The sequence below is a fragment of the Carcharodon carcharias genome, chromosome 7 (assembly GCF_017639515.1).
Source record: "Carcharodon carcharias isolate sCarCar2 chromosome 7, sCarCar2.pri, whole genome shotgun sequence".
Taxonomy (NCBI): domain Eukaryota; kingdom Metazoa; phylum Chordata; class Chondrichthyes; order Lamniformes; family Lamnidae; genus Carcharodon; species Carcharodon carcharias.
Window position 1 is genome coordinate 16187497 of NC_054473.1, and position 27975 is coordinate 16215471.

Below are 27975 nucleotides of genomic sequence, written 5' to 3' on the forward strand. Positions count from 1 at the left end.
GTAAGTTTCAAGGTACTGGTGGATAAGGATAACAGGAGTCCTCGGGTTAAGGTGCTTAATTGGAGGAAGGCTAATTATAACAATATTAGGCAGGAACTGAGGAATCTAGACTGAAGGTGGATGTTTGAGGGCAAATCAACAACTAACATGTGGGGGGCTTTCAAACATCAGTTGATAAGAATTCAGGACCGGCATGTTCCTGCTAGGATGAAGGATAAGTATGGCAAGTTTCAGGAACCTTGGAAAACGAAGGATATTGTGAGATTAGTCAAAAAGAAAAGGGAAGCATTCATAAGGACTAGAAGGCTGGGAACAGATGAAGCCCGTGGAGAATATAAAGAAAGTAGAAAGAAACTTAAGCAAGGAGTCAGGAGGGCTAAAAGGGGTCGTGAAAAGTCATTGGCAACCAGGATTAAGGAAAATCCCAAGGCCTTTTATACATATGTAAAAAGCAAAAGGGTAGCCAGGGAAAGGATAGGCCCACTCAGGGACAAAGGTGGAAGTCTGTGTGTGGAGCCAGAAGAAATGGGAGAGATACTAAATGAGTGCTTCTCATCAGTATTCACCAAAGAGAAGGACTTAGCAGGTGATTTGTCTAGAGAAGAGTGTGTAGATAGCCTGGATCATGTTGAGATCAAAAAAGGTGTTAGGCGTCTTGAAGAATATTAAGGTGGATAAGTCCCCAGGGCCAGATGGGATCTACTTCAGAGTTCTGAGGGAGGCAAGGGGGGAAGATTGCTGGGGCCTTGACAGAAATCTTTGTATCCTCACTGGCTACGGGTGAGGTCCCAGACGACTGGAGAATGGCCAATGTTGTTTCATTGTTTAAGGGTAGCAGGGATAATCCAGGAAATTACAGGCCGGTGAGCCTTATGTCAGTGGTAGGGAAATTATTGGAGAAGATCCTTCGTGACAGGATTTACTACCATTTGGAAGCAAATGGGCGTATTAGTGAGACGCAGCATGGTTTTGTGAAGGGGAGGTCGTGTCTCACTAACTTGATCGAGTTTTTCGAGGAAGTGACAAACATGATCGACGATGGAAAGGCAGTGGATGTTATCTATATGGATTTCAGTAAGGCCTTTGACAAGGTCCCTCATGGCAGACTGGTACAGCAGGCAAAGTCGCATGGGATCAGAGGTGAGCTGGCAGGCTAGATACAGAATTGGCTTGGTCATAGAAGTCAGAGGGTAGCAGCGGAAGGGTGCTTTTCTGAATGGAGACCTGTGACTAGTGGTGTTCCGCAGGGATCAGTGCTGGGACCTTTGCTGTTTGTAGTATACGTAAATGATTTGGAGGAAAATGTAACTGGGCTAATTAGTAAGTTTGCAGACGACACTAAGGTTGGAGGAGTTGCAGATAGTGAAGAGGATTGTCAAAGGATACAATGGGATATAGATCAGTTGGAGACTTGGACGGAGAAATGGCAGATGGAGTTTAATCCAGACAAATGTGAGGTAATGCATTTTGGAAGGTCTAATGCATGTAGGAATTATACAGTAAATGGCAAAACCCTTAAGTGCATCGACGGGCAGAGGGTCCACAGGTCACTGAAAATGGCAACACAGGTGGATAAGATAGTCAGGAAGGCATATGATGCTTGCCTTCATCGGCAGGGGTATTGAGTATAAAAGCTGGGAAGTCATGCTGCAGCTGTATAGAACCTTGGTTAGGCCACACTTGGAATACTGCGTGCAATTCTGGTCACCACATTACCAGAAGGATATGGAGGCGTTGGAGAGGGTGCAGAGGAGATTTACCAGGATGCTGCCTGGTCTGGAGGTTATTAGCTATGAGGAGAGGTTGGAGAAACTCGGATTGTTTTCACTAAAGCGACGGAGATTGAGGGGTGACTTGATAGAAGTTTACAAAATTATGAATGGCATGGACAGAGTAGATAGTCAGAAGCTTTTTCCCAGGGTGGAAGAGTCAATTACTAGGGGACATAGATTTATGGTGAAAGGAGAAAACTATAGAGATGTGCGGGGCAAGTTTTTTTACGCAGAGGGTAGTGAGTGTCTGGAATTCGCTGCCAGAGGAGGTGGTGGAAGCAGGTACAATAGTGGTGTTTAAGAGGCAGCTTGACAAATACATGAATAGGATGGGAATAGAAGGATACGGACCCTGGAAATGCAAAATGTTTTAGTTTGACAGGCAATATGATCAACGCAGGCTTGGAGGGCCGAAGGGCCTGTTCCTTTGCTGTACTTTTCTTTGTTCTTTGTTATTAAATTTTGCTTATGCCAGAATGCCAAGCACAATCTCCCTCCACTGTGGGCAGCCACCAGGTTTGGGGCCCAGGCACTTCTGAGTAAAGGAAAGCATAAAAGGTTCTGCAGTTGTCTATTTATAATCTTTAAAATGATCGACCTAAACAGAGTAGGTATATTTGGTGACCTTTCATGCCTTCAGAGGCAGTGTGTTTGGCCAGTTCCCCTGGCAACATGAGGCGGACGGGGGTCTGGATCTCCCTGGCCGAGATGGTGTGGCGCTTGTTGTAGTGAATGAGGTGCGAGGCCTCGGAGGTGATGCGCTCAAAAATGTTGACAACAAAGGAGTTCACAACACTCATGGCCTTGGACGAGATCCTGGTGGAAGGACGGACCTGAGTCAGCACCCTGTACATGTAAGTGAAGTAGCTCTGGTTGCGCGATTTCCTCTGCTTCTTGGTGACTTTAATCAGCAGCTGCTTTGACGCCTTGCGGGACGCACCACCCTTAGCCGCAGGCGCCACCTCAGGCATTCCACTCGACCTGGACCAAGTCTATTTATAGTAGTACATCAGATGAAACACATTTGGCAGTATACTGGAATTTAACAATCTTCTTCCATTTGGGTGTATAATCAGAGGCACACCCATGGTTTGCAGTGCAATGTAGTTCCAATATATTGTGTCAGCCCATACAATTCCCCACATGGTGATATATGGATACTTTGTCATTGTAAGACTGAGGACATAAAATTATAGTTTAACTAATAATACTAATTAAAAACCTGTTTTCATAGCACCCTATCACTTGCTGTTTGGAAGACCTGCGATAATATTACATGCTCAGCATTGCCTACCTGTTTTGAGTTTAGCCAGGTCAATATTATACAGCAAGGTGGCATGAGTTTTTTTATTCGTTCATGGGATGTGGATATTGCTGGCTAGGCCAACATTTATTGCCCATCCCTAATTGCCCTCAAGAAGGTGGTAGTGAGCTGCCTTCTTGAACCGCTGCAGTCCGTGTGGAGTAGGAACACCCACAATGCTGTAAGGGAGGGAGTTCCAGGATTTTGACCCAACGACAGTGAAGGAACAGCGATATTTTTCCAAATCAGGATGATGAGTGGCTCGGAGAGGAACTTCCAGGTGGTGGTGATCACGTGTCTGCTGCCCTTGTCCTTCTAGATATTAGCAGTCGTGGCATAGGAAGGTGATGTCTAAGGAGCCTTGGTGAGTTCCTACAGTGCATCTTGTAGATGGTACACTCTGTTGCCATTGTGCGTCGGTGGCAGAGTGTGTGAATGTTTGTGAAGGAGGTGCCAATCAAAGGGGCTGCTTTGTCCTGGATGCGTCAAGCTTCTTGACTGTTGATGGAGATGCATTCATCCAGGCATGTGGGAAATATTCCATCACACTCCTGACTTGTGCCTTGATGGCGGACAGGCTTTGGGAAGTCAGATAAGTTAACTCTTCACAGGATTCCGAGCCTCTGACTTGCTCTTGTAGACACAGTATTTACAAGGCTAGTCCAGTTCAGTTTCTGATCAATGGTAACCCCCAGGATGTTGACTGTGGGGAATTCATGATGGTAATGCCATTGAACGTCAAGAGGCAATGGTTAGATTCTCAAAGCACACATACAGACAAGTCTATCAGGCCATGGGGGGAGGACAGATCGATCCCAAATAATCCCTGCACTGTATAATGGGTCAATGCTTACCATGCCAGCAGTGATCCCCAAGCTCCTATATGCCTCAGAGACATGGACAACCTACAGTAGCACCTCAAAGCACTAGTGAAGTACCACAGCAAGATCCTCCAAATCCAGTGGCAAGAAAGGCAGTCCAACAGCAGCGTCCTCTCCCAAGCCAAGATGCCTCATTTAGGCATTAATCACTCAAAACCAGCTTTGCCGAGCTGACACCAGAATCCTGAGGCAACTGCTCTACTGGGAACCCGGTCACTGTAGGAGGACAGCAGAAACACATTAGGGATGTCCTCAAAGCATTCCTGAAGAGGTTAAACATCACCACCCATTCATGAGAGACCTTGGCTTATGACGGACCAAAATGGAGAAAGTTCATTCAGTAATGCAGCAAACGCATCAAGGAGACTTTATCGGGCATGTGCAGAGGTGAAGTTGAGGTGTCAGAGAGCGCACGATCCTCCAAACAACTCATCTACCCAATGCCGCACATGTGGCAGAGTCTGCAGACAAGGTAGGTGGTGGCATAGTGATATCGTCACTGGGCTGGTAATCCTGAGACCCAGGGTAATGCTCTGGAGACCCAGGTTTGAATCTCGCTACGGCAGATGGTGGAATTTGAATTCAATAAAAATCTGGAATTAAATGACCATGAAACCATTGTCGATTGTCATAAAAAACCCATCTGGTTCACTAATGTCCTTCCTTTAGGGAAGGAAATGTGCCGTCCTTACCTGGTCTGGCCTACATGTGACTCCAGACTCACAGCAATGTGGTTGACTCTTAACTGTCCTCTGAATAAGGGTAATTAGGGATGGGCAATAAATGTTGGCCCAGCCAGCGACGCCCACATCCCATGAACGAATAATAAATAGATCACACATTGGACCTATCAGCCACATCGAACTGGAGTGGAAGTAAGTCATCTTTGATCTCTTCTCTTAGGCAGTCAATAGTTAGATAACGGGTGGTACTGCTTCACGACTGAAAAGACTTGGCAATGAGGGCAAATGAGCAATTAGGAATTCTTCTGGGAGTAATTTTTCCAGTAAAGAACATCAGATAATGTTCAACCCAATTATGTAACAGGGATGTCCCATTAAAAAGATCTAAGATAAAAATCGTCAATTAAATTATAACTTTTATTAATTTTTATATAGCAGCATAACTTGTTAACAAAAGAATTAGTTTACAATTGTAAAGCCCATACAATCAGAAGCAAAGACACCTTGTTGCACATCATAAAAGGGACTGCAGGACCTTATCTATCAAAAGTAATTGTTCTGTATGACAGTGGCACATCCTGATGAAGTACAGAGGGCAGTGCTGTGAAATTTGACATCTAGGTGCATAGTCAATCCTAATCCCAAGGACAACATTGCATTGGCATGCAATGCAGCTCCAATGTACTACATTGGAATCCTTCATCTTAAAAAATGTACTTCAACTCCCTTAAATATCCTCCCTGAAATATGCCTGCCTAATCTGACCTCTGATCTCCAATTCAAATTAAATGAATGTTTTAAATTCTAGGAAAGTAACTCTCAACAGCAAAATCAGATACACTATCTGGTGATGAGATGGCAGCAATGTGACTTCATCAAAGACATGTATCCTTAGTCTACTGATACCAATTGTTTGTGTGCTAAGAAAATGCTAATTATCCGATAACTTTGAATTAAGCATTGTAAATAACACAACTAAGTGGAATTTTGTGCCAAAATTTTGAATTAAATCAAATAATTTGAAATTAACTGACTTTAAATTAAGAGTAGAAAATTAAGGGACGCAAGACACACCCTGTTTGTACTTAAATCACCCCGAGTCTCCCAAGACCTTTTTTTTTTGTAAACTTTAAGTAAGAATGGCTACACCTTGTATAAAATTCTATGATATTACTTCATATAATTAACAATCCAGGTCAGGGTGCAGAAAACATTTCACGAGTAGCTCAGCCTAAAAGTCTACAGGTTTGTGTTCATCTATCTTATATGGCATGAGGTCAGGTCACAAGTGGTATAAGTTAATATGAAGTGTGCTATTTAGGTCACAAAACAGCCACCTAATGCTAATGCCTTCGACTGCTCATTCCACAGTTCAAAGCCATTGGGCATTAGTGCTAAGTAAGGTGCTCTGGCTGAGACAAATCAGCAGCAGCTCCATATGTCACAAACTGAGATGAATTATCAATTTTGTAAAATAATGCTGTTTTAGGAGATGCTGGGAGATGGCAAGTTAGTGAGTTCACTGATTAAATCAGGTTTATTTCAATGATACTGGCTCACCATCCATGTTAGAAAGGATAGGCAAGAAACCTGCTCTCTCCCTGAAGGGAACAATTGGTAAGTGGTATGTGAACAAAGAAGCAGGGTTGACTTTCCTTTCAATTATTATTTCCTTTGTGGGAATGCCTGGCATTCATTGGCTATTGTCCATAATAAGAGAGTTGAGAGATCAGTATGAAGAATGGTGGACTGGAATACATACTTTACCAATTCATGGTGCTGTGCTCCCCAAAGCAAAGTGCACTGGCACTCTGTTCCCCATGGCCTGTGCTCTGCTCATTTTGTCACAGTGCTCCAAAGGACTGTGTTGTTAAATTTAATTTTCAAACATGAAATTGATGGCACCAGTATTTAAAAAAATGTAAAATGCTTTAAACAGAGGTATAAGAAAAAAAATTATAATTACCAGTATGTGGAGAAAACAGCAATATAGCATTATAAACATAAAAATGTACTATAGGAATTGCAGCCCCTTTCATACTGCATTATATTATTTTACAATTATATTAGTTCGCCACGTTGACTCGTTTTCTACTTAAGTGGTTTGGCAAATTCTCTTTCCTGGGCGTCACCAGACTTTTTTGGTATATTTACATGGAGATCATGAATTGCATTACAGAAATCGAAGATACTGTTGACTACTCCTTAGTCTCAATCTGGAACGCTTGATGAGCCACCAATACTGACCTGGGGTAAGGGAAAGGAATACAACTGGATTAGGATGGATAGTTTGCAACTTTTAAATAGGAGCTTTGGATAAGAGAAGTATATTTTTATTGGTGTTAATAAAAGAGCAGAAATTTAATATAACGGTCTCTTCTCTGTTCTCTCTCAACTTTCTCTTCCAAATACTTCTTGTTCACTCCAGGTTTTTGCCTTCCTTTGGATTCACATCATTAACTAACCATGATGCCCATATTGTTTTGAAACTGACCAGCAAGCTATGAGTAAATATGGGATGGGTGTGACTCCACCAATTTTCCACCGTGCCCAAGAATGACTCCCATCTTAGATTCCTTGTCTACTTCCAACAGAATTGGCAGAGATCAGCACTTGCCAAGATGAGTTCAAAGAAACCTACTTGTTAGTACTTTAGCAAACCAAGTCGTTAGGCTTCCCCAGCAGGTCTCAAATGCTCCTAGCCTGACGTCAGTAGTTGGAGGTGAGACTTGGGGTGACTCGAGGTAAAAAATTGAAAATTTGTTCTTCAGAAGGGGACAGTGTAGACAGTGCTGAATTTATTGCCTGTCCTGAGAGTGATGTATGTGGCTTGCTGGGCCACTTCAGAGGGCAGCAAGAGTCAAACCATGCATTGTGGGGCTGGAGTCACATGTAGGTCAGATTGGGAAACAGTAGTAAGGTTTCCTTCCCTGAAGGATATTAGTGACAATCCAGTAGCTTCCACAATAATTCCCCCACCCCCAACCCCCCACCCGAATGCCAGCCTGCAGATGACCAGATTTAGTGAATTAATTTCTCACGTTATCATGGCGCAACCTGAATTCACAATGTCTGGGTTGCTAGTCAAATACAATGACATATTAAACCCCTCATCTGACGGAGAAAAATGATAATGTGATGTATTTTATCAGATGAAAAAGCAATGCACAACATGAAGCAGCAGCATTGGATATGTATATTTGGTCTGATTAAAATCAGATTATTTACAGGGCAACTTGATGGTGCTCTCACATGCTCCACCGCCACACGGCTGTTTAAATGTTCAAGAGCTATGATCTCCTGTCTCATCATAGAAAGGCACCCAGTGAAAGACAAGCAATCCAATGTGATATGGGAAGCAAGTAACCCCAGCCTACTCTTAATTTGGAGTCTCTGCCGTATTTTGCTTTTTAACCCTTAATTTTGGTTTTATTTCCTCTGGTAACGCACTACAACATGCTTGTATAAAATCCTTTTGCGCATTACTTCAATGCAGCTGCTGACCTATTTGTTAAAATTGTTGAACAGTTGAGCTTTAAAGGGCCGTAGAGCTTAGCTGTAAAAGGCTTTGCGATGTCCTGAAACCGCGAAGGCGCCTTATAAATGCAAGTCTTTCTTTTTTTCCTGTTCCATAGAGGAATTTTATATGAACTGTGTTAAGCAGCACTGCACCAGGGAAATTAGACCCTTAGTAGCTGTCCAGATATGGCTCAGGAAGTCTATGGTTGGGAAGAGGTCAAGGGACTGTTAAAGGCAAAATTCTCAATGTAAAGAGGAGGTGAAACCTGCCCCCCACCCCAAACCGCCCACACCAACCCCGACCAACTTTAAACTGTCCAGGATTGTAGGAAGCAACCAGACGCCATGTACCAAATAATACATGCGCATTTCAAAATTGAATTTGTAAGGAGCTCCCAGTTACGTTGTGCAGTAGAACTGTGTACGATAAATACAGACCTAATCGCTGTCAGAGCATTCAGTACTATCTTCATCATCCCTTGTGGCTTTCCTTGTATCGGATTCACAACCATCCAACTCCTCCTCAATCTCCTACAAGGAAACAAACAAACTCTGTAAAGCTTTCTCCGTCCCTTCAGCAGATACTAAAGAAAACTAAGATTTCCAAGATAAACAAAGATCATAAGTCATTTATGGGTTATGGCTCAGTGAGAAGCACTCTCGCCTCAGAGCCAGAAGATTGTGTTCACGTCTCGTTCCAGAGGTTTTGTGCAAAAACTTAGGCAAACCTTCATGCCATCTTTCAGATGAGATGTTAAACTGAGGCCCCGTCTTCCATCTCAGATGGATCCTATAGAATTATTTTGAAGAACAGGGACGTTATCCCCTAGTATCCTGTCCTATATTTATCTCTCAATCAAAATAACTAAAACAAAATATATTATGCAGTCATTATCATGTTCCTATTTGTGTAAATTGGTTATCACGTTTCCTACATAACAACACTTCAAAAGTTCTTCATTAGCTACAAAGGGTCGCTTCCTGAAATCATGAAAGGCACTACATAAATGCAAGTCTTTCTTTTTTCCAATTGAAACGTTAAGTATTCAGGTTGTAAGCTTTACTGACATAGACTTTTTTATTCCAGTCAGAGACACAAAAGACCAAGGCATTGATTTCCCCAATCTCCTGCCACTAAAGCTAATTCTGCTGTCCAGGTTGAGTCGTGGCCCAATTGCAGCCCCAGTGCAGGCATGTTCTGAGCAGAGCCTTAAGCCAGAAAACGGGAGTAAAATCTCAGCGTCACTGCAGATCTGACTGTTGGTCTTGGGACCATCTGGTTGTTGCTGGAAATGAACAGCTACAAGGTTCCAAGGCCCAAAGATTTAATGGTCGCCTAGGAAAGAGAATCCGACTGACCTTCGGTTTTCTCTCTTCAGCTTCTCTTCTGAGGAAACACTACGCCCAAACCAGCCTCGTGGTCATGACGCCCCTACCATCTGAGCATCTGATGGATGCTACTTCAGGAACCTGAGATGGGAGACTGGGAATGACTCCTCCCATCTCATTAACCTGTCAGTTCAGGTGAAGTCCTAGAAATTTTCAGGCCACGTAAAAGGGACAGGGGCCCAATCTTCAGGTTCTCCATCCACTTTTTCCCAACTATTGCTCTATGGAAAATATAATTTCCTGGTGTGATTGTCCCTTCCTCTCTCCATGAAAATACGTGGCCTCTCTGTGATATTTCCCTTCCATGCACAGTTGAGATGAGAACCATGAAAATTGTGGGAAATCATAGACATGAGCCTGCATCATTCTACTTCCTCATGGGGTAAGACTGAAACCAATATGAGTGTCCACACCCTCACCTGGCTGAAGGCATTTAAAATGGTGACCTTGGTTTGTTTGGCTTAGTATCTCATTATATGGCTCCTTTAACTGCAGAGCAATTGGGGGAGTTAATTTTTAGCACTATTCTACTACAAAACAGCTAGTTGGTATGAGCCATTCTCATAATGTTTAAGGCACCATCTGAACTTTTGTAACTTGCTCCCTGTTATCCATTATTAAATATACAAATCTTTGGAACATACTGACTGGATTACTGTCTGATAGCCAAACGCAAGTAATAAATGGTTTGAATTATTTCCTATAATCTGATTCAATATTTGACTTGAATAGCACTAGAGTAATATAGAACCATGAGACCCACCTCCTGCTTCCTTGACCCTAGTCCCACTAAATGGCTAACCACCCAACTTCGCTTCCCGGTCCTCACGTTGGCTGATATTATTAACAGTTCTCTCTCTTCTGGTCCTGTCTCTCCCTCCTTCCAAAGTGTACAGCACCCCTCCTCAAAAAAAGAACAACACCTGACCCCATGGTCTTTCCAAACTGTTAGCCCATTTCCAACTTCCCTTTCCTCTCCAAAGTCTGTGAACATGTTGTCACAAATCTGTGACCACCTTTCCTGGAACTCCATCTTTGAATCCCTCCAATTGCTCTTGCCACAATTTTGAAACGGCCCCTAACAAACTCATAAATGACATCCTATGTGACTGTGACAAAGTTAAACGATCGCTCCTCATCCTTCTCAACTTTCTGTCACCTTTGACATGGGTGACCACACTTACTCTCCACCATTGTCTAGCTGGGTGGACTTAACTCACCCAGTTCCATTCGTATCTATCTAATCATAGTCAGAGCATCACTTGAACGGCTTCTCTGCCTACTCCTGCTCTGATGTGCCCCAAGGATCTATCCTTTGCCCCCTAATTCTTATCGATACGCTACCCCTCAGCAACATCATTTGAAAACTGTGTTTGTTTTGACATGTAAGCTGACGAGATTCAGCTCTACCCGAACACTACCTCGCTCGGCTCCTCCGCTGTTGCTAAATTATCAAGCTGTTTGTCTGACATCCAGTACTGGATGAGCAGAAATTTCCCCCCAAATAAAAAAATTGGGAAGACCAAAGCCATCATCATCAGTCGCTGCTACAATAACCCATTTCCTAACTACCAATTCCATCTTTCCCCTGGCAAATGTCTGATGCTGAACCAGATTGTTTGTAATCTTGGTGTCACTTTTTTTTAATTCATTCATGGGATGTGGGTATCACTGGCTAGGCCAGTATTTATTGCCCATCCCTAATTGCTCTTGCTCAGAGGGCAGTTAAGAGTCAACCATGCTGCTGTGGGTTTAGAGTCACATGTAGGCCAGACCAAGTAAGGACGGTAGATTTCCTTCCCTAAAGGACATTAGTGAACCAGGTGGGTTTTTACAACAATCAGCAATGGTTTCATGATCATCATCAGACTTTTAATTCCAGATTTTTACTGAATTCAGAATTAGAGAATTACCTAGCAATAATAGTCCAGAGACAATACCACTATGCCACCACCTCCCCCTGTGACGAGCTCCTGATCACATAACCAAGCTATCACTAAGATCACCTATTTCCATCTCCATGATACTACTCGACTCTACCCCTGCCTCTTCTCAGTGCTGCTGAAACCCTCACCTATGCCTTTGTTACCTCAAGGCTTAACTATTCCAAAACACTACTGACTGGCCTTCCGCATTCCTCCCACTGTAATTTTGAGGTCATCCAAAACTTTGTGCCTGTATCCTTACTCGTACCAAGCTCCAATCACCTATCACCCCATGTGCTCCCTGACCCAGACTGACTCCCGGTTAAGCAATGCCTCAATTTTAAAATTTTCATCCTGGTTTCAAATTCCTCCAAGATACATTTGCTCATCTAACTCTGGCTTCTGGAGCATCCTTGATTTTAATGGCTCCACCATTGGTGGTCATGCCTTCAGATGCCTTGGCCCTAAGCTCTGGAATTCCCTCCCTAAATCTCTCTTGCCTCTCTCTTCTCCTTTAAGACATTCCTTAAAACCTATCTTGTTGCCCAAGTTTTGTGCCATCTGTCTTAATGACGTCTCCTGTAGCTTGGTGTCAAATTTTGCTTCTAAAATTCCTATGAAGCAGCCTGGGACGCTTCATTAAGGTGCTATATAGATGCAAGTTGGTGTTGTAGTGAGATTTTTTCTCCAGTCACAGTAAGTTATGTTATTGTTACCAACACCACCCCCAGAGCTTACCTCTTCTGCATCATCTTCAGGTAACTCTGATTCTTCATCACCCCCACTCTCCTGTTGGGATGCCTGGGACAAGATCTCTTCCCCCTGTGTGAAAACAAGTCAAATCAGTGAACTGCTGAGTTATTCACTCTGCTCCAGCAATGACTTCACTCTGAAATATTGCTCAACAAAAACATGCACACCATTTCCACTGAGTTGGCAGGGATAATAGTCGCTCTGTAACAGGCCACCAGGACATGTATGAAAGCAACACATTGTGGCCCATTCCTTGATTTACCTCAATTCCTGTTGTGAAGCACGTAGACATTCAACTTCATCTTCCTGTTCCCCCCACCCCCTCCAAACCATCCAGCATCAGGCAATCACTTTACGCCTATGTCCTACCAACAAACCTGCTTTTATAGAATTTTAACTTCACACGATCTATTGAAGAGTAGTGGGGACCACCACAACGGGGGTAATTTAGCCCCTCGCTTGACCATGCACAACATAAGATATTTTCATAAAAGCAAAATACTGCGGATGTTGGAAATCCGAAATAAAAACAGAAAATGCTGGAAAACTCAGCAGATCCAGCAGCATCTGTGGAGCGAGAAACAGAGTTAATGTTTCAAGTCCCATATGACTCTTCTTTGGAACTTCTGAAGAAAAATTATATTGGACTCAAAACAATAGCTCTTTCTCTCACAAAAACAGAATTACCTGGAAAAACTCAGCAGGTCTGGCAGCATCGGCGGAGAAGAAAAGAGTTGACGTTTTGGGTCCTCATGACACTTCCACAGAACCCTTCCAGTTCTGTGGAAGGGTCATGAGGACTCGAAATGTCAACTCTTTTCTTCTCCGCCGATGCTGCCAGACCTGCTGAGTTTTTCCAGGTAATTCTGTTTTTGTTTTGGATTTCCAGCATCCGCAGTTTTTTGTTTTTAGCTCTTTCTCTCTCCAGGAATACTGCCAGGCCTGCTGCGTTTTTCCAGCATTTTCTGTTTTATTACAAGATATTCTGAGTCATTAGTTGCCACATAGTTACACATCAGGTGAGTACAATTACTTGAGTATCAAGACAATCTAGCATCCAATTCCAGACCAGTACTGCTAGTGCTATTGAACATTAAGGGTCTTAGTTAAATTTGAGAAACTTGGGTGGTGGAGGGAGGGAATTGATGGGTAATGGCAAATGCTCATTACTTTTGTCACTACCAAGGCTGCAAAGAATAAAACAGGTGATGAGGAAGTATTAGCTAGGTGATGTCATCCTGGGATGTTAAAATAAAACCTGTAGACATAGGAAAAATGAATATTGAAAGATGTAAGGCACTCAACAGTGTTAAGCTCTTGAAAAAGAAGCGAGAACAGAAGATGTCCCACAGTGTTTTACAGCTAATAAAGTATTTTGTGAAGTGTAGTCACTGTTGTAAAATAGGAAACACGATAGTTAAATTGCACATAGCCAATTCCCACAAACAGCAATCTGATAATAATGTGTTGTTGTGTTTTCACTGGGGGATAAAATATTGGCCAGGTCACTGAGAATAACTCATCTGCTCTTCTTCAAAGATGCCACGGCATCTTCTATGTCCACTTCAGAGGGCAGAGAGGGCCTCTCATTTGAAAGACGCCACCTCCGGTAGTGCAGCACTCCCTCAGTATGGCACTGGGGTGTCAGCCTAGATTTTTGTGCTTAAGTCTCTGAAGCAGGACTTGAATCCACAACCTTTTGAGTCAGACCATTGTCAATTAAGCCATAGCTGATGTGATGATTTTTGATTTCAGAGTCAAGAAGGAGGGAGGGCTGTGTTGGATGGAACAGTTGTGGGTTAGGAGGAACGAGATTAACCCTCTAACCCAGCAAGTCTTGAAGCCAAAAATATGGTAACAAAGAGCAACTGAGCAAAACTGATAAGCGTGTAACAATGCAGCAGTATACAACTGCACTTTGTTAAACTTACAAACAGAAATCTACACCTACTTATACTCACTTGCAGGTCTCTGTTTTTGAGGTTTCCTAGCCAAAATGCCTCTTGGCACTTGTTGATGGTTAACATTGCTTTTACTCGATACACAAATAATTCCAACAGCTTCTTCAATAAAGGGACATGATTGGTCAGATTAGTGTCCTGGTTGAGCTACAAATCAAGCCAGAAGGGAGGGGAAAGAGACATTTAACTGACAGTCCATGTACTCCTGAATAATAGCATCAAAAAGCTCTAACAAGGCAACATTACCTAAATTTTACTTCCCGTTAATGTAAGTCTATGACCTACCAATTTATATCACACTCCATTTTTTGGGACATCTTCATTACAAGACACTCCTGTTTTGGGGTACAATCCTCACACTTGCCTTGCACCTTGAAAATATCAGCTGGATTCTCACCCATGGTCTCGAGGTGGATCCCCTCCCAACCAGGTGCTCTACAGACATCTTAACTGAATTACAGCTTCCAAACAGGCTGGGTTCCCTGATCCACGTTCCTTTAACACTGATGGAACTTCATTTAAAAATGACCGCTGACATTAAAAAAAAGACCGATTGCAAAATCGAGGCTAATGTGATAATTCACTTGCAGCTTATCCACCAAAACATTCTGATTTCTTGCCAATTGCAGCCATCCAATACGGTGACACCAAGTGTTTAGTCTCCTAGATCGTATACATTTTTTAATATAGGTATAAAAATGTTTTTACTCATTATAATGCAGTACCAGCTATGTTAACACCACCAATGTATATTATCTCGCATTTCTCAATTGCATTTCTGTAAATCTATTCATTTTCCATAGGTTGAACAATTCTGGGTCCTTACATGCTCTGTAGGTAACGTGTTTACAATAATTTCACTATGGTGGCACAGTTGATTCAGAAATTACTTTCACTATTAAGAAGCTGAATTTCAATCCAAAATGACTGGGTGTAGATTTTGTCTTCACTGGCCGGCATGCTCAGTGAAATGGGTTTTGGCATTCCCAATGTAGAGATAAAAGGCAGAATATCTGATATCAAGATATGTTTTCCCACATCTTCCTCATTTATATCACCTAATTGAGTTATTCCATATCCTCATAGCTTGTAGTATTTAAATTGAGTAAACTAATCTGATAAAAAAAATTGTTCAATTAACAGTGAAGGTTACATCATAATCATTAGATATTCTTACAATAAATTCAAATTTCTAACAAGAAAGCTCATTGATATGATCTACTTTCAAACTGCAAGAATCCTGTGTATTACAGTCCTACCTTGGTATGTCCACACATATGGTGCAGCTGACGAGTGCTCAGCTGTAGGGTTTTCAACAAACTCTGAACATCCTCCTTTAAGAAAAAGAGAATAGTCTCAGTACACAGACGTAAGTTATGGGAAGAAAGAAGGGAAGTAGTTATAATTTTAGAAGTAAAGAAAGAGCACTCTGAAAGTGAACCTCATAACATCACTCCCCCGCCCTCCCTACCTTTATGCTACAGTAAACCTCTTGTATCAAATCAAAATGCAAGCCAAGAGTTGTTTTGGTCATTCCAAATGCAAGCGAAATTCTACTGCAGCACAATGAGACAACATAGTTACTTCAACTGAGTTTGTACATAGTTCAGATGGGCTGTACAAAAGAGGCACTTCCCACAGAGACACAAGGGTATCTGCACGTCATTGCTCCAAGCAGACAGCTAGACAGCAGCACTGGCAGACACCTGGGAGCAAATTCCTAGTCTGGCTCCTAGCTGAGGGAATGGTAAACAAAAACGAAAATTTTAGGAATATAAAATAGAAAGACAACATTATTCTAAACATTTCTTCAAATCTACTTCTTAATGTGGTGTAGAGATAATTACTAATTATTCTAAATGTAAACATAGAAATCCTGTTTCGTCTGTGAAGATCTCCAGCATATATGCATTGATCGCTGTATGTATGAAGTCCAGGTTCAAACGCCAGCATTTCTATTACTTCAAATCTCAAAATGTGTCAACCTTGCCTCAATGGTCGAACAGTATAGTCAAAAAGATTGTGGGATAAAGTCCCACTCCAGAGACATGAATATACAATTGAGGCTGAAGTCTCTACAGTTTTGAGGGCATGCTGCACAGTTTGAGGTGCCCTCTTTCGGATGAGTCCTAACTGCCCTCTCTGGTGGACGTAAAAGATCCCATGACAGTATTTCGAAGGGGAACATGGGTGTTCTCCACAGCATCTCAGCTGATATTTATCCCTCAATCGACATCACCAAAACAGATTATCTAGTCATTATCTCATTGCTGTTTGGGGGAGCTTGCTGTGTGCAAATTTGTTGCTGCATTTCCTACTCTACATCAATGGCTATAAAATACCTTGGGGCATCATGACATCATGCAAGGCTCTATAAAAGTTTGTGTCCTTTCTTTCTTTAACTCAGTCAACGACTAATTAATTCGCTGCAGGTTTGCATTATTTCCATTTCTGTTTATGGTCTCTTCTGACCCTTTTTGAAAGTACCCATTATTAGATTACATTTAAACCCTCTGAACCAACTGACTCGATTGAGGCTTTGATCTTAATTTCTACTTATTCTCTATTAAATGTGAATTTTTGCCGGAAATTCATACCCTGTGTTTCTTGAAGCTGTAGTCAAGGAGTGGCATGCCTTGCTTAAGAAAAGATTCAATGAAAAGGCGTCCATGCTGCATCACAAAAATATAACCATGCATTAGACTAAAATACTCTGGCAATTCCATCTTTGTAGAACTAATTTCTATAAAAGCTATACATTATGTCCAAAATCGAAGAGTTTAATTTGATGTTATTTACGGCAGCCTAATGGCAACATACTTTGGCATTCCAGTATAATATGCTACAAGTAGTAGTTAGGATAACACTTCAATTTCATAATCCCCACAATCAAAGTCTCGGTCATACACAATAAGGGATAACCAGCAATCACAGGCTATGCATTATCCTCCGTGGGTTGGAGGAAAGCAGGTTATGTTTTAGAAATACACAGCAGTCATTGCATCCTGCCCTCTCATGCCTTCTAAAAACACCATCAAGACCAGTACTGGGACGTTACAGAACACATGGTTTGTCCCATCTTTTCTTTCAGCAACTTGAGTTGCTGGCTGCTCGGATTAGAGTACTTCACTTTCTTTCTCCCAAATTAAAAAAAAAACTATTGGCAGTATGGGACACTACTGTGAGGCACTTATATTCAACAAATCCACCATCCAATGTCCATTTTGAGCATTACATTTCAGGCAATAACTATTGTTGGCAAATGGGGAACTTCATGAGCAGGATTTTAAGCTCAGCATTCAGGTGCATGGCTGACACGCACAAGCGTAAAATAGCGCATGATGACATCGGGCGAGAGTCCCGACGTCATCATGTACTCACGATATTTCGGTCGGCGGGCACGCGCGAGAGTCGGCAACACACCCACCGGCAATTAGAAGGGTTCTTAAAGCTCATTAATCAATTAATTGAAGTGAATTCTTCCTTGCCCATCCAACTTTGGCGGGCGGGTGAATAGGCCAAGTGGCCTTTGCATTTTTGCGAAGCCTCATCCACGGGCGGGATGAGGTTTCGAACAGTAATTTAAAAAATAAAAATTTTTCATACTCGTTGTTCACATGTCCCTGCTCATGTGACAGAGTCACATGAGGGGACATGTTTTCTTTATTTTTAAAATCTTTATTTTTAATGTTAAAAATCGTCAGCTCCCTGAAGCGGCTCTGTGCTTTCACTTAGGGCACCCCCACGCACGTGCACACTTCAGCGCTCGTACTCCTCCCGCCCCCACCTCAGCAGCGCTGAGGTTATCAGCGTGCCTTTCACGTTGGCTTGCCGTTAATTGGCCAACCAGCGTGAAATCGTGGGCAATAGACCATTACGCAGCCACTCCCGGGCCTACCGGGCAAGGAGAACATCTTCCCCCATGTGTAGGGGAGGAGAGAGAAGAATAAGACATCTCACCACCATTGTTGGTCAATTCTCTTGAGCATTTCATTAAATAAAGGGGAAAATCCTAGTCATTTCCTCATCGTATTTTCAAAAGCTTCACAGGCCACTGTTGCGAAATTTGGGAAGAGATTATGTTTTAACTGCCATAGCCACAAGATTGCAGTTCTGTAAACTGTAGAACTTCCTCTCCTGTGATCTTTGTGATTACCAAAATGATCACAGACATCTCAATGTCATGGACATGACTTGTAATCTGGTTGACACACCAGTGCATTAGAACGGAAACGTTTTTTTTAGAGGCATAAAAGAAAGGTTTGCGTCTATACAGCACATTTCATGACTCTGGGACAGCCCAAAGTGCTTTACAGCCAATAAAGTACTTTTGAAGTGCAGTCACTCTTGTATTGTAGGAAACTCAGAAGCCGATCTATGCCCAGCAAAGCCCCACAAAAGTAATCAGGTAATGACCAGATCATCTGTTTTAGTGATGTTAATTGAGAAATAAATCTTGGCCAGGGAAGTGGGGAGCGATCCCTTGCTCTGCTTTGAATAGTGCCATGGGATCTTTTACATCCACTTGAGAAAGCAGACAGGCCTCAATTAAGCATCTCACCTAAAAACTGGCAGATCTGACAGCACAGCACTCCCATGGAGTTTCATTGAGATTTTCTGCTCAATTCTGTGTAGGATTTAAACCTCCAACCTTCAGACTCAGGAGCAAGACAGCTACTTCTAAGCCAAGGCTGGCACATATTGTTCATATAAAATGCTAAATTCAGGTGTCGTCTCTTGTTTAAGCAGATGATAAACATACAATGACACTATTCAAGAGTGGCAGTTCTCCCAGTATCCTAGTCAACATTCCTCGCTCAACTGATAACATGCATTCCCCGTATGTATCTTAAACATATATTGTAGGATGCTGGTCAGGAATAGCTACTGCTTTTAGCCTACATAACAGGCACTGCACTTCAAGGAACAAAGTAATTGATTATATTATAATTGATTGTCACTTTGAGATGTTTTAATCATGCAATATTGTACTACACGAATGCAAATTCTTTTTCTTTATGTGAAAAAGTTAGAGCCACCATTGCCAAACAAAAACAAATTTGTAAGTTGATTACCTTGAGACAAACACCCAAGACAGGCCTGCTGTCAAACACCTGCATGGTTAGAAAGCATTAATGAATGTAAAAACATTTTCCTTTGAATTATGACCAGTACAAACAACAGATACTAAAACAAGGGTTCACAATATGAAGCTACATAAACAGACAGCTGTTACACAACCTGCTGTAGGCATTAGCATATAGCACCATAGTAATGCTTCAACCTCCTACTCCCTCGGGTTTTTGATCTCACCTGCATCGGTGCAGGTGAAACAGAACAAAGGAAAAAACAGAAGTGAAACTCCCAATGCTCTTTTAAGTATGTCCTTACCGGCGATTCAGAGTGACGGTGGTAAGGAGGAGCTCAATCACCTGCTGCCTTAATCAAATACTACTCTGTGAAGTGAAGTTGGGGAACACTTCCAAACACAAAGAGTGACAGAAGTTTGGAACTCTCTTCAGCAAACAGCTGTTTAGGCTAACTCAACTGTGAATTTTGAATCTGAGATAGATACATTTTTGTTAACCAAAGATATAAAGCGATATGGGAAAAGAGCAGGCAAAAAGGAGTTGGTTGCTGATCAGCCTTGATCTCACTGAATGGCAGAACAGGCATAAGAGGCTAAATAGCCTACTCCTCATCCTATGTTCCTGTCAGAAGAATAGTGGGATAAAAGTAAGGATAATTGCTTATCTCTTACCAAAAAATAAATCACTTTGTTACCTTTACGAGATTTACTAGGATATGGAAATCCCGCACAGCTACATTCCATCGCAGCAGCTTCTCTATTTGTACCTGAAACCAAATGCAGCTCAGTTAAAATAGACACGGCTTAAGAAAATAAATATATGTATATATCAAAACAGTCACAATTTTTTCCCATTCCACCACATTCCAGTGTTACGATATGAACAGCTCCCTTCATCTGATTGCTTGTGAATGGCAGTTCATACCTTCACCAATAGTTTTATGTTGTGCCTGCTAAGTGCTGTAGCATACTCCTTTTGTAAATGTTCTTGTCCATCATTCCAAACCTTTGTATAAACAGGTTGCATAATTATTTAATTGTCAATGTCTATCTGGTGCATGGGGATGAAGTCAGACAAAAGAAAAAGTGGTAAGTGAGCCTTATCCACAGTAAAAATATATCAAGTGCGTATCATAAAAAAACTTACAAATAAAAATGTTTCTCTCCTCCTCTCGATGACCCCTCCATGACGTGCATTACTCCTGGACTGTTTTGTTAATGTCAAGTCAACCTTAAATCTGTTAAGTCTTTAAAAGACAATCTACTGATGTTCTTTTATTCAATTTTTGCCATTTTGCTACTGGTGACGGGTTTCAAAGCACATCATTAGAACTGAAGTGCTGCAAGGTGGTGGAATGTCAAAAGATCAACATTACCTCAGTGGAATCAGACTGCATGCCAGCTGGAATGCTCTTTACCGACTTGTCCAATTCCCTCATCATCACCCGGTAGAAGACCAAGAACGTTTGCCTATAGGGAAGTTAAGCAGTTCATTTCACTGTTTTTCCAGTTTTTCTAACCTCAATCCCGTTCTTCACCCCCATGTCTTTTTACACAAAATAATGACTGAAAAAGGTGGCAAACTCTGATGGTGTTCAATATTTGGCTAAAGTGAAAGTGGCCTTGGGTTGACTCATTCTCCAATTACCTTCCATTTCTGTCATTGAATTCTTGGATCCCAATTGATATCACTTAGTAACCAGTGAGATTGGGTTCACACTGCAGGAGACCACCAGCATACATCAGTTTCCTGCCATTTAGTGGCACAGTTTAATTCAGCTACGATGCACCCAAATTAAGCACCGTTAAAGTGAAACCCTGTAAAAACGTACCACCGAAAGGCTTCTTTAGTTGAACGACAAACTTTATTTACAGAGCTGCTGGATTAGCAGCAGGCATTGAGCAAGGCGACAATACACACTCTAGACTAGGAAAACTCCGCCCCTTATAAACTTCCCTATGCTCAGTGTTGGTTGGCTGTTCTGACCCTTACTCAGTAAGGCTGGCCTTAAAGCAACGAACACCACATCCCTCCCCCTTTAATCCCTTGGTTTACATTCCTTATTTACACAAATTACTTTATACAGGTGAATAGAAAACAATATCAAAAATCTTAGAAATAATCACACTGGCACATTGTCATGAACTCAGATTATACATTAAATACATAGGTCCAGTAATTACAAATCAAGTCGTTGAGGGCGTTCTCTGTTCCGGGTAGAGTGGTGTAATTCTACAGCCTGAAGCTCTCCTACAGGATCAACAATAACAGGAACTGCGATAACGGGTACCTCTTTTGGAACAGGCAGTTCATCACTATTTGATTCAATGGAGGCAACCGTTATGTCTATAAGAGGTTGATCAGGTACTTCGGTGCTTATGGATTCGATAACATTCCTTGATGGCAACACTAACTGTGGAAACGTCTCCCTGCTCCTCAGGTGATCCACGTGTTTACAATGATTCTGCCTTCCATGTCTACTTGGTATGAAAGGGGTCCGGTCTTGGATAATAATTCCTGGGATCCAACTTGAACCATTACGGAAGTTTCTTACATATACGGCTTCATCTATTATTAGCTTCCGGCCTCTGCTATGCAAATTGTGGCTTGTTTTCTGATTACCTTGGTTCTTCCCTACCCTCCCTGGCAAATTTGGAAACACGAGGTTCAGTCTCGTCCTGAGATGACACTTCATTAGCAGTCCTGCTGGTGGAACTCCTGTTGTTGTATGTGGAATTGTGTGGTGCTAAAAAGGGAGCGTGAGATTCTGGTTTCCAAGGTTCCTCCCAACAAGTTTTTTAATCCCACCCTGAAAATTTGGGTGGCTCTCTCGGCTAGTTCGTTTGATGCTGTATGGTAAGGCGCAGTTCGGATGTGTCTAATGCTGTTTAGATTGGTGAAGTTCTGAAATTCAGCACTTGTAAATACGGCTCCATTGCCTGTTCAATGACTTTGGGCAATCCGTGAGTCGAAAAACATGGGTGTAACCTTTCAATGGTAGCATGCGACATAGGCAAAAATCTCCAACTACTTTGAGTGTGTGCCAAACATGAGCAAAAACAATGTGCCCAGCAACGGACCCACATAGTCTAAATGGATCCACACCCACAGTCAACCAGGCTATTCCTAAGGGTTGGTGGGGCTGCGGTTGGCAACTTTTGTTGCAGCTGGCAACAAAACAGAGTGCTTGACTAACTTCTCGATATCTGTATCTATAACAGGCCACCACATGTAGCTCCTGGCAAGCATGTTCATTTTAGAAATGCCAGGATGAGTGCTGGGTAATTCGGTTAGAAGCAGTTTCCTGCCTGGTACAAGAACAACAACTCCTGCTCCCCAAAGGTATGGTGCCATCCCGGCAACTCAATTCGTACTTGCAGGTAAAAAATGGTTTCATTTCCTCGGAGACTGGCTCATTTAACCATCCTGTAAGTATCTGGTCTCTCACTTTGCACAGAAGCGTGTTTCAACTGGCCCAGTTCCAGATCTGCTTCACACAGACGGGCGCTGTGTCTAAAAAATTCAATTCAAGGATGACTTCTTGGGGTACAGGAGTACACGAGGTGCTTTCTTGCAAGGGTAGGAGGCTAAGGGCATCCATGTTCGCTTTGTGGATCTCAGGTCGGTGCTTGAAAGTGTGTTTATAGGCAGACTGAATTAATGCCCGTCACCAAATTCTTGCCGAGGCTATTGGCAGGATAGCCTTGTCTTCTTCGAAAAGGTCCAAAAAGCAATTTATGATTGGAGACAATAGTAAAGTGCCTACCATGCAAGTACTGGTGGAATCTTTTAACCCCAAAGACTATTGACAGTTCTTCCTTCTCGATCTGCGAATAACCTTTCTCAGCCACTGAGAGGCTTCTCAATACGTAACCTTTTGGCCTCTCAGAGCCGTTGTCCATTTCATGGGGCAATACTGCACCAACACCATATAAAGAGGCGTTGCAGGTCAATATCAATTCTTTAGAAGGGTCAAAGTGCATTAACAAGGTTGAGGAGTGCAGCAGTTGTTTCACTCTGTTGAAGGCTGCCTCCTGTGGAGCCTTCCAGGGCCAACGATGGTGTTTCTTCAGCAATGTGCAAGGGGACCAGTACAGTCAATAAGCTGGATAAAAATCGCCCGTAGTAGTTTACCATCCCTAAAAATGATTTGGGTTCAGTGATATTTGTGGGGGAAGGCGCCTCCTTTATCACCTTAACCTTTTCTTCCACCGAGTGTAATCCACATGCATCTACACGGTGCCCCAGATAGGTTATCTCGGTGGCTTGGAAAGTGCATTTCTCCTTTTTTAAGCAGGCTCCAGCTTCCAGATATCTTTTCAATACCTCCTCTAAATTTGCTAAATGCTCAGCCTCTGTCGATCCAGTTGAGGATATTGTCATGATAATTTCTGTAGCAAACTCTCCATCGTCCTTTGAAATATTGCACATGCTGAGGAAAAGCCAGAAGGTATACTGGAATAGGTTTTTTATGTTTATTGTGACATAACCCTGCAATATATTATCTAACTTGAGTTGCTGGTACCCATGGTTCATATCTAACTTAGTGTAGGATTGATCTTCTGCCAGCTTTGTGTACAAGTCTTCAATTCTTGGAATTGTATATTTATCCAATCTGGCAGCCTGATTAACTGTTAGCTTATAATCGCCGCAAATGCAGACGGTCTTATCCAGTTTCAGTCCGGGGACGAAAGGTGCTGGCCATTCCAAAAGTTGAACCGGCCAAATGATGCCTAGTTCCTCCAACCTGTTTAACTCAGCATCTACTTTTTCTCTTATGGCATATGGTACTGGTCTTGCCTTAAAAAATTGGGCAGTTGCCTCTGGATCAACATAAATCTTGGCTTGCAAGCCTTTGGTTTTTCCTAATTCGTCGAAAAAGTTGCTGTCGTTTATTTAAAACAATCCCAGCAGTCCCCCTGCCCACATTTGACAAATCTACGACCAATTTAACTTGATTTCTTTTAGCCAATCATGGCTCAGAAGGCTTGGTCTTCCCCAGTCACTATTATTACTGGGAGCTGGGCTGACTGCTGCCCATAGCTCACAGGTATCATGGCAGTGCCTTTTACTTTTATGGCTTCTCCCATGTAAGTCTTCAACTGGGCAGAAGTTCTCTCCAGGCTTCAGGGTCAGGTACCTTCTCTCAGGTACTGAAATACACACTCACCCATCACTGATGCCCCTGTATCTACCCCCATAACTAGAGGCTTCCCTTTTTCGTGGAGTGTGACAGTAATAGGGTTTGCCTTGACGCCTTTAAGGTTAAAAAGAAAGTGAATGTCAGTATCAGTTATTTCAGGCTCTTTCACATTTTGTACTTCGAACATCTTTGCTGGCTGATTACTTGGCAGTCTGGACTTAGCCCTGCACTGCTTCATCAAACGTCCTCTTTTTGCGACAGTAATAGCACTCGGCCTCCTTAAATACACACATTTCACCACAGGAGTGTGGTTAGCCCCCACAATGGTAACATTTTAACTTCAGGATCACTAATTTCTGGGTAATTGGAAATGATTCCCACTTCGGGGCTGCTTCTGTGGTTTGGCGCCATACGTGACTGCAGGTTCCGTCCCTAACTGGTAAACGGCGTCACTGTGCAAGCTCTGTCGCTCCTGTGAATCTTTTTCAGAGCTTTCCATGGCCAACGTTATCTCCATCGCTCGTTTAAAATTTATATCGACTTCTGCCGGCAATTGAAGCTGAATGGCATCGTTGTGCACACCACAAACTAACCAAGCCCGTAGTATTTCATTCAAGGTCGCTCCGAAATCACAATGCTCTGACAATTGCTTCAACTTAGCCATATGAGTCGCGATCCAGTCGCCTGGGGCCCTTAACCTCGCATTAAATTTGAATCTTTGTATAATGGCTGATGGTTTGGGCTGAAAATGGCCCTTCACTAAATCCACGAGCTCACTGAACAATGTGGAGTTGGGCCCACTTGGGGCTGTGAGACTGTGAATAAGGTTGTAGGTTTGACTTCCACAGACGCTCAAGAGAATTGCTTTGCGCTTTGCCTCCTCCCCTATTTCTTTGGCCTGGAAACAAAACCCAAGGCGCTCAATGAATTGAGTCCAGTCCTCAGTAGAGCTGTCACATGGGCTGGTCCTCCCAAACAGAGACATACTGGTGAGTATATATATTTTTCCTTCTTTAAAACGAGATACTCAGTTGTAGGGCGAGAGGTAGCACCAGGATCATTTATCCTCATCGCTAGATGTAGAGATGTACCACCGAAATGCTTCTTTAATTGAACAACGGACTTTATTTAGAGCTGCTGGGTTAGCTGCAGGCCTCTACCAAGGCTACAATACACTGTCCAGACTAGGGAAACACCACTCCTTATAAGCTTCCCTCTGCTCAGTATTGATGGGCTGTGCTGACCAAATGATCCTTACTCAGCAAGGCTGGACTTAAAGCAACAACCACCACAAGCCCCATATTAAGCAAGCTTTGATTTAAATACACAGCTTATGGCTTACCCCTTATGGTGTTCTTCCACTTTCAAGGGCTAGTTTCAAATTAATACCTCGCCATGACTGCCTGTATTGCTGTGATTGGTTATTAGCTTGTGCAATTCAAGTCAAACATATCAAATTAATATCATTGGAATGGTAGTCTTCTCCACTTTCCATGCCACTACTCCCTCAATGGGGTATCCAAGCTATTCATTGGTCATTCCGCATCAGTCAACAAAACATTCCCCATGGCAATTCGCCAGATAATTTACAGCTTCAGAAAATATTGTGCTGGCAATGGCCAATGGCCAATGAAAGCTCAAGTTCTACCATCCTTCTGCTCAAAACTATGTTGCCTCATCTGGGGTCCACCTTAGCTTGGAGGATTTGATATTACTCGCGCATATTTTTTGTTGCTTAAGACGTTGACTCATAATGGGATACAATTTTAAAGGCATTTTTGGCACTTGGGTACTTCATCCAGGTGAGACAAGAAACAGAAAGTGTTAGTATGCTGACATTAACGCTGTCCTCAACTGAAACCTGCAGCAGGTAGCACTGTACAATGATTGGGTGCAATATTTTCATTCCTCTACATACTTAAGAACATGGAGGTCAATTGCAGCATGGAACCATCTCCCCCAGCTGAGAACTGCAGAGACTAGTTGAAGGCAGGGGTGCGGAAGAGCAGGTCGGGGTGGGGGTGGTAAGAGAGCTTTGTCGGCTATTGCAACATCAAGGAACTGAATTATCTGATCTTAGCTACTGGTTATGCAATAACCTCAAAAATGCTAAGGTTGGCACAATCGACAAACCATTCGCACCTGGACAGTGTTGGAAATGTATTTGAGCTTCCGTCTTTGGTCGAATTCAACAGCTCAGGAATGCCCACACCAGCAATTTCCTCCACAGATTTCAACACGTCGTCTGCATGCTTCAGGTAAATACTGCAAACGCGGTAAAAAACAAAAATTATCCATCAGATTACTCAATGTTTACCCAACATAGCAATACTTCACATCCTTCGCAAATCTCTTTTATTCTATTCCCCTCCACACAACATTTCCTAGTAAAAGAGGAAAAGCAAACAACACTCTCTAGGCCTGTTAAAGCAGCTATTTAAAAGGAAATTAGCAATGTGAGTGATATAGAGCAATTCAGTATCCAAATTTTCTGTTTGTTTTGGAAAGCACATAGCCATCACATCGCAAAAAGCACATTGAACATAGTTTCAATGAAAGTTTCAGGCAAAAAATAAATTTATACACCAAGTATCTATAAATAAACCAACTCGCTTCTCCCAAACGTATTCTATGTGCCCAAAAATATTTAGTCATTGACTCACTACCACAATACACTGATGTATAAACATTCTGGCTGAAGGGTGACAGAATGTGGTTCTGTCTTATAAACAGATACGCCTGGCTAAATTGCTAATTCCTGCAAAACTATTAAATTGAAACAACAAAAAAAAGGTACAGAAAAGACATGGGGATTAAATGAGTATGTGGGACTTACCTAGTGGGGAAAAAAAAACAAGCTGCCATGATATACTGGAGCCCAAGGATGCCATAGATCAGTTGGATCTGGATTATTACTTGTGGGATGAACACTAATTTCTGACCTCAGATAACAGTTTTACTGTAACACCAACCAGAAGTCAGGAAAATAAGGAGGTTGGATACTCTCATTCATGCCCTAGCAGGTGGTATCAGAGTGTCATTCATCTAAGCTTTTCCACAAACAAGCGAGTCATAATAAAAAGTAATGTTTACCTCAGTCTCACTAATTTAGATTTGCCCTCAGAGCCAGATAAAAGCATTTGCTGCCCATCCCTAATTGCCCTTGAGGTAGTGGTGGTGAGCCCCTTCTTGAACCGTCAAAGTCTATGTGGTGTAGGTACACTCACAGTGCTGCTAGAAAGGGCATTCCAGGTTGTTGACCCAGCAACAATGAAAGATTGGTGATTTGGTTCCAAGTCAGGATGGTGTGGCTTGGAGGGGAACTTGAAAGTGGTGACATTCCCAGGCACCTGCCCTTGTCCTTCTAAGTGGTGGAGATCATAGGTTTGGAAGGTGCTGTGAAGGAGGCTTAGTGAGTTGCTGCAGTGCATCTTGTAAATGGTACACACTGCTGCCATTGTGCACTGGTGGTGGAGGGATTGAAAGTTTAAAGGGTGCCAATCAAGCAGGCTACTTTGTCCTGGGTGGTATTGAGCTTCGAGTGTTGTTGAGTTGA

The 27975-nt window shown here is 42.4% G+C and overlaps 1 protein-coding gene across 1 annotated transcript in view; it reads right to left on the minus strand.

Annotated features, from left to right (window-relative positions):
- Positions 1-5042: 5042 nt before the first annotated feature.
- The window catches only part of fancd2 (FA complementation group D2), an 82398-nt gene continuing 59465 nt past the window's right edge, over positions 5043-27975 (minus strand). Inside the window, exons 35-44 of the mRNA XM_041192194.1 lie at positions 26562-26684; positions 20652-20745; positions 19971-20042; positions 19262-19300; positions 16784-16858; positions 15446-15520; positions 14187-14333; positions 12211-12294; positions 8597-8689; positions 5043-6886 (exon numbers count right to left, since the gene is read on the minus strand). Coding sequence (XP_041048128.1) covers positions 8597-8689; positions 12211-12294; positions 14187-14333; positions 15446-15520; positions 16784-16858; positions 19262-19300; positions 19971-20042; positions 20652-20745; positions 26562-26684 — 802 coding nt within the window. The 3' untranslated portion in view covers positions 5043-6886. The remainder of the gene's footprint in view (positions 6887-8596; positions 8690-12210; positions 12295-14186; positions 14334-15445; positions 15521-16783; positions 16859-19261; positions 19301-19970; positions 20043-20651; positions 20746-26561; positions 26685-27975) is intronic.